Source organism: Fulmarus glacialis, unplaced genomic scaffold, assembly GCF_000690835.1.
Source record: "Fulmarus glacialis isolate BGI_N327 unplaced genomic scaffold, ASM69083v1 scaffold43158, whole genome shotgun sequence".
NCBI lineage: Eukaryota > Metazoa > Chordata > Aves > Procellariiformes > Procellariidae > Fulmarus > Fulmarus glacialis.
This window is the reverse complement of record NW_009230966.1, coordinates 21937-29226: the sequence shown is the minus strand read 5'-3', so window position 1 is coordinate 29226 and position 7290 is coordinate 21937. Positions and strand designations below refer to the sequence as shown.

At 36.9% G+C, this 7290-nt stretch overlaps 1 protein-coding gene across 1 annotated transcript in view; it reads left to right on the top strand.

Annotated features, from left to right (window-relative positions):
- Positions 1 to 6165, top strand: part of SMC5 (structural maintenance of chromosomes 5) — a gene marked incomplete at its 5' end in the record, with an annotated part of 43323 nt that extends 37158 nt beyond the window's left edge. Inside the window, 6 exon segments of the mRNA XM_009584403.1 lie at positions 1 to 81; positions 491 to 595; positions 801 to 920; positions 4066 to 4245; positions 4336 to 4431; positions 5917 to 6165. The exon segment at positions 1 to 81 is cut by the window's left edge and continues 60 nt beyond it. Coding sequence (XP_009582698.1) covers positions 1 to 81; positions 491 to 595; positions 801 to 920; positions 4066 to 4245; positions 4336 to 4431; positions 5917 to 6057 — 723 coding nt within the window.
- Positions 6166 to 7290: the final 1125 nt, after the last annotated feature.

Here is a 7290-nt window from a genome sequence, read left to right as displayed (position 1 = left end):
CCGACCACGTTGGAGGAAATTGATGCTTTTCTGAATGAAGAGAAAACCAGGGCCTCCTGTTTCATGGGCCTGAATGCTTCGGTATGTTCAGTGCTTTTGCTCTGCCCTCCCTTCCTCCCCCTCCACCCGTATTGTACTTGCTTCCCACTCTGTGCTAGATCTCTTGGTATAATAAGCTAGACAGCAGGAACAATGTGCTGTAAATGCCAGAATCTGCATCTATTAGAATTTTAAGTAGATTCTTCCAAAAGAACAGTGTGTTCTATGCCTTTTTTAAAAAAAAAAAAAAAAAAAAAAAGTTGCAGTAATCTGAAATAAGCAATGCTTTACAGTTTCTTTGCTTTAAAGCTAGAAATTTATCTTGTTCAGTGTGCAGTGCAATAATCTATATAATCATGTTTGAACAGAATCAGTGCAGTGTGATATTTTTACAGTCAAGGTTAGAATTGGCAAACATTTTGTTGACTGCTTGTTTTTTTCATTCTGGCAGGTTGTTGAAGAATACAATAAGCAGACACAAGAAATAGAGCAGTTGACAGAATATCTAGAGGAAAAGAAGACTGAATTGGATAACTATAAGCAAAACATTTCACAGGTAATAGCTGAAATTATCACTTCTGTATCAGTATGTCTTTATTAGAATAGAATGTATGTACAGAAATGAAGGGTAACATTCTAAGTTGTCTTGTGTAAACTGAGACGTTAGCTTATGTAATTACAATATTTTTTAATTTAAATGCTATCTCTAAAGGAAAATTCAGTTATTAAAAATGGTTTTACATGGATATGTCTACTTCTAGGTCAAAGAAAGGTGGCTAAACCCCTTGAAAAAGCTGATTGAGCAAATTAATGAGAAGTTTAGTAACTTCTTTAGTTCTATGCAGTGTGTTGGTGAAGTTGATCTTCATGTGGAAAATGAGGTATGACTTTTTTTTTATATGGAAGAATAACATTCATATTTTCATGCATCATCTTTTGCTTGCGTATTGCTAGAGAAAAAATAACAAGTTGTCATTTGAATTGTAGGAAAGATGTTCTTTTAAAAAAAAAAAAAAACAACGGACTTTTAGTGATAAACACACTTTTTTTGTGCTAGAACTGACTTACCAGTCTGATTAAAGGAAAATGAGTTTTTGTCCAGATGCATAGGACTACAACTCACTGACTTTTGGAAGCTTCTTGCAACTTACAGGGCTCGGTTAGAAGCATTGTATTTTCCTTATCTGTAACTCAGATTTATCAAGTTAATGATTTAATTTTACATTTTTAGCTAACTTGTGTTATTCTATTATCATTTAGTGGCTAAATCTACTGTTATTAAGTGTTGTATTGATTTGGTTCTACATGTAGTTTTTACTCAAGTCTGCTGGCATTTTTTCTGTTTTGGAAGTAGCAATCATTTGGCCCAGCCTGTTACACCTTCAGTAACATTTATAGGCAGGGTTTACCTCTGATGAAGAGTTTAAAGCATCAATCGTACCTTGGGGAGAAGTATTCAGTGCAGTGGGCTGAAGAGGAGTTGGGTATTTTGTTTTAAACTGATCTCTGTAATGATGATTTTAAGACTCTCATATGTAATGCACAGACTCCACAATAGTAGGGGCCTTAGGTCCTGCATTTTTTTTTTCTCCTACATGAAGTTGTTGTGTTCTTGATGTCCCATAGCCCCATCCCTTTCCAAACAAAATAGCAAAAGCTCTGCAAGTATCTGTTAGAGAAGAAACAGGAACTAAATTATGAACTTAAGGATTCTTTCTTAAAAGAAAAAGAAAGAATTTTTCCTTAAAAAAGAAAAAAACTTAAGGATTTTTTCACTCCACTATGCTAAGTGTTCCTGGTCATAAGCAAGCCAGACTGTGGGGGGCTGTTGAGATTGATCCTGACAATCAAGTACCAAATCCTACTAAAATGGAGAAAGTTCATCTAAGTTATGGTGCTGTTACCTTCACTGATTAGGAGAATGTCTTATTAGCTCCCTTCAGCAAAATACCACCTCCAGAAAGGTCAGTGCAGCAACTTTCAAAACAAATGAAAGCATGCCCCGTGATTTTCCTTCTTAGGCTCCTGATTATCGGGCATGGCTATCAAACTACAATCTGCAAATCCAAGAAGCTAATTATTCTTCTGATAAGCTGCATTAAAAGCCAAAGCAGAAATTTCTTCCATAGTGGTGGAGAATGAAATGGTAACCAAAATCAGCTTGCAAATAGTTTTAGTTGCTTTAAGCATTGCTTTATTCCAGAGTGTCTGTCATGGTCATATAGCACTCCTCCTCAAGGCAGGTCTTCAGTTTGTCTTTGGAAGTGCCAACCCGTTGCCAACAGGGAAAACATGGAGGGTGAGAAAGGTGACCTGTCTTCAAAATTGGAAGAAGTTGGCACTTAGCAAACATGAATTTATAACTACGTCAGGTCACCTTCATTCTCTCCTAAAGTGGATATGCATTTGCCTCAGCCTCAAGAATTCACAGTTCCATGTTTCTATAATACTGGTACACCAGAAGCACCAGAGGTTTGTAGTACATGAAAGTAAATACCAGTATAAGACCTTACTCTTTCCAGTCCTGAGGATATTTGTCTGCCTGCAGGTGTAGTAAAACACCAAGAACACCAAAAGATGGCTTGTTCTTCTGATTTAGCAGATTAGCTGATCTGAAAGGATTTGATAGATCCTCTCCAGTGTTAGAGGCTATCTGGTATGTACATTACTCATCACAAAGCATAGACCTGAAGGTAGCAAAGAAACTGAAAATTGTTCCTACAGACTTGAAGTTCCTTAAGGCAGTTTTAAGACTTTAAGATGGTATGGCGTATTTACTTCATGGTAGCTTTTAGACCTTGTTGTACTTCATAAAAGCCAGCCCTACAATCGGACTCTGCTCTGTTAGGTCGCCCAGGTTCATATGCCTTTTGATGACTCTGGTATGTGGCAATCTGAACTAAACTGGCATGTGCCAGCTTCTATGAGATGGGCTCCTCATTGTCTCTTTGCCACGACTGTCCTTTCTAAATCTAGAAGTCTTCTGTGAGTAACCATCATGAATCAATTCCACTCCTTTCTTCTACCCTAAGCGTTACAATTGTGTTATCAGAAAAACATGAGTCGATGACCTGCAAGTGCAGGATATACGCTTCCACAGTGAATATGGATAGACTCTTGGAACTCATATTCCTGAAACTTTTGAATCTTCCCGGTAGCTCTCATTAACTTGATAGGTGCATATAAAGATTGTGTCTTACATGCACCAAATGGTAAGCAATCAGTATGGGCTTTCTGCACTGGAGATTGCATTCCCATTCCTGCACTGAGCTTACCTGAACTTCAGAAATATTAGCAAGTTCTCCAAAGATTTCTTTTTTCCCTCAAATCTTGAGTGTATTTTCTTGCATGGGCCTTCTTTTGAACCACATCTGTTATCCCCACACCCATGCATCATTGACTCAGAGTGCTGACAAGTGTCAGTTTTCTGTTAAAGAAAAGGCCAGGGGCAGAATCCTTGTGTGTGGTTTTCCTGACTGAGTATGAAAGGGAAGTTGCCGTCATCGTCGATTTTGTAGGGGCTTTGTATCTCAATCTGCTAGTGGAGGAAAAGTGGAGGATTTAGCTAGACTTCTTGCACTTGAAGAGGTTCAGATGGGATCTTAACCTACATATCTCCCCCCCCCGCCTTCACCGCACTGTTCAAATTGATAGCGTCATGTACCCTAATGCGTTTTTTCTGTTGAATGGAATTTATAGGGGCATTGCTTTCTCCTTTTTCTAGCCAAGAATTTTTTTTCTTGTCGATATTCTTAAAATGTATAAAGTCTTTCTTACCAGGGATTCAGAAATTTACAAATCATTGTCACGGGGAGGGAGTAGTATTGAAAATTCTTTATGTAACAACAATAGATCAGAGTTAAGAAAAATATATGAAACAGAATTAATATATTGATATTAAGTTGAACCTGAGTAGTTTGTAGACCCCTGTAGAACATTTGACACAAATTTCCTTTAATTTGCCTGTCATTATCAAATAAACTGTAGTACAGAGGAACTGAACTTAACAGGAACTGGCTTTTATAGGAGGAGTACGACAAGTATGGGATTCGCATTAGAGTCAAATTCCACAGTAGCACTGAACTTCATGAATTGACTCCATATCATCAGAGTGGAGGTGAGAAAAGTGTTTCCACTATGTTGTACCTGATGGCTCTACAGGAACTCAACAGATGTCCTTTCAGGGTTGTAGATGAAATAAATCAGGTGAGGATCAATAGTGCACTATGTAACCTCTTACTATACAGATGCTTATGACATAGTGGAGAGAACAGACTTTTTTTTTTTTTCTTTTAGGGAATGGATCCAATGAATGAGAGAAGAGTTTTTGAAATGGTTGTGAAAACTGCTTGTAAGGAAAGCACATCTCAGTACTTCTTTATTACACCAAAGGTGTGTGGCGGAAAATGAAATTGAAAGTTTAATGTGTAGGAGAGTTGAGTTGAGTACACAAAAACACTGTATAACTTATCTCTGTTTTATCTAAGAACTTAATGTTAAAGGGTAACTGTGAGAGAATTTGTCTGTTTTAAGGACAGTCCTGGCAGGATTTAAGACAACTGATACCAAGGCTAATCTCATCATAAGCACATTCTGGAATTGTAGCCTTTGTGAAAGTATCACAAGTTATCAGTGGATAGGGATACCATGTAACAAGGCTGTCAAATGTAATGCCGCTAGCTCACACAGAATTAGGATTGTAGCAGAGACCAACTTCCAAACAAGTCAGATAATGCTATTGGAACAGGCAGGTGCTGCTGACATTGGAAGAACTAGAGGAGTCCCTGGAGGAAAACTATTCAAGTAATAATCTGAAACTTACAAGCTCAGAAAGGGTCAGTACTATGCTCCATGGAGAACGATCTGAAGAGGATTTTTCAGTCAAGAATGACCAGTGCTTAATTGTGCTCTTCTGTTAAAATGAAAAAAAAAAAAAGATAATTGACTTAGTAGGTGATGCAGTGATGTGATACTGTATCTTGAAAGGACTAGTAAGTAGGGTGGCTGTTCACCTGCACCTTTAACAGAGGCTAATGTTACGTTCAACTTGATTCAAGACAGATTGAACCAGTAAAGGTTACTTGCACGCCAAGTAGGCAAGCATTCAGTAACGGGCTGTATGATTTTTATTAAGATATCCATTCTCCTGCATCCCATACTTCACTGTATTTCAGAAAATCTGTTTGGTATGTGCTATTCTTTTCTGTAAATAGCAGTGAAGAACCTGAGAAAAGCCACCTGCAGCATTTACCTGACTGAAAGTAGGAGGAAGGTGATGCTTGTTGTTTCTTCTGATCTTCCAGTATGCTTACCTCCACACAGTTTGGTCGTTTCCTGTCCACATTAATTCCTTCTTGTTGTGTGTGTTATCTATCCCCTTTTGTCTTCTTGCGATTTCTTTCCTTACTGGATCTGCTTTTCTGTGCTCTCTCCTACTTGGACAAATAAGAGAGTTTCCCCTAATGGAAGTTGCTTAGCTCAGAGGAGCATGAGGCTGAAGAGCAACATAATAATTGTGCCCAAGTAACTCTACCTTCTGCCCTGCCCTGGCAAAAAGGTGAAAACAGCCAATATTCTCCCCCCATCGTGGATATGGCAAAAAAGTAATGACCTCATTTGCAGCAAGAAGGTACAGATTAGATATGAAGATTTTCTTGTAGCAAGAATAGTGAAGCATGGAAATTGTCTGAAGAATGAGTGGAGTCTCTTTGGGGGGTTTCTAGGAACAAATATACATCATCTGTCAGAAAGACTATAATCCTACTATATTGCCCTTTTGAGATCTAAGGCTTTACATTAGACCTCCTTCACCTTTTTTAGATAATGGGGAACATCTCGTTTAGCTATTTTGACTTTGTTTTTTGTATTTTTCACCAGCTCCTGCAGAATCTCACTTACAATGACAAGATGACGGTGTTGTTCGTCTACAATGGACCTTTTATGTTGGAAGCAAACAAATGGAACTTAAAGGCTTTCTGTAGGCGGCGGCGGCGACTTGGAAGAATGGATGAACAGTGATATAGAAATAGATATAGATATATAGATATATTAAAAAAAAAAGTTTTTGTAGAACTTTTTGGAACATCTGCTTTCAAGACTTCAGAAATTGTGAAAGATGAGAACCTGCAAAGAACAGATGATTAAGAACTTTGATGCTTAAAACTTGTGTAAAAGTGTAACAGATTTGAAGTGCATGATGTTTTTTCAAATCTTTCATAGTGGCCTCTTTTCCAAAGAACCTACTTTTTCTCAATAGTAGTTTTAAATAAAAAGGAGGTTCCTTTTATTTTGCAATTTTATCAGTAATGTAGCATCATTATACAGAAATACAGTTAATTTTTCTAGGTTATGCTGGACTAATTCTATGTCTGGTTTTTGGTTTGGTTTTGTTTTGTTTTTTTCCAAAAACTGGGATTTGCTTTTGGTAAATAGTGTTCCACTAACGCAGTTAAAGATGTTCTCCAAACTTTTCCTATTGAAATGGAAAATTTTTGAATGAATGAAAATGATGATGTGTAGGAAGAGAATGGCTTGTAAGTAGCAGTGCATTGGTTTTTGTTTTGTGAAAATATACCTGAACTTAATATAAAGAATATACTATTGTTAGAGTAATATACTTTATTATTGTTAGTTATTATTTTTGAGCTAATGTTCCATTTTGTATTCCTGAAGTTTTTGGTGATAGATGAAGAAAATAGTCCTGCTGATTTCACATGTAAGTTAAAACCAGGAGGCTTTTTATAAGGCTTCAGCTGCATTGGAGTGATTGTATACGCAATGGCTTTTCAAAAGATAGCCATGAAATTCATTAGTGGGGTTTTGGCCATAACTGTTAAGCATTTGAAAGTTGATGTTATCAACAGAATGCTAAATACCTAAAATAAAGTCCTAGTTATTTAGTTAACTAAAAAAAAAAAACAAAAAACCCCCAAAAAACCCCACAGCAAAACAAACAACCAACTTAATACTGAATTGTGAAGAGTATGATTTGTAAAGAAATGGAAACTATGATTGGTATGTAAAATGTACGTAAAAATGGTTGAGTCCCAGGACACCATCTGAAAATATGCAGTATCCTTGTTTCCACGGAGGGAGTAGCCTTCAACAGAATTTTATAAAAAATTTGGTGTCCGCTTGATTTTGAATGGGAGTTTTTCTTACCAGCATCCTTCAATGAACTTTGCCAATGGAATTGATATGTCAGGCTTTTAGAATTTCTAACATCAGAATGTTAGAACTAAAACAACCCAC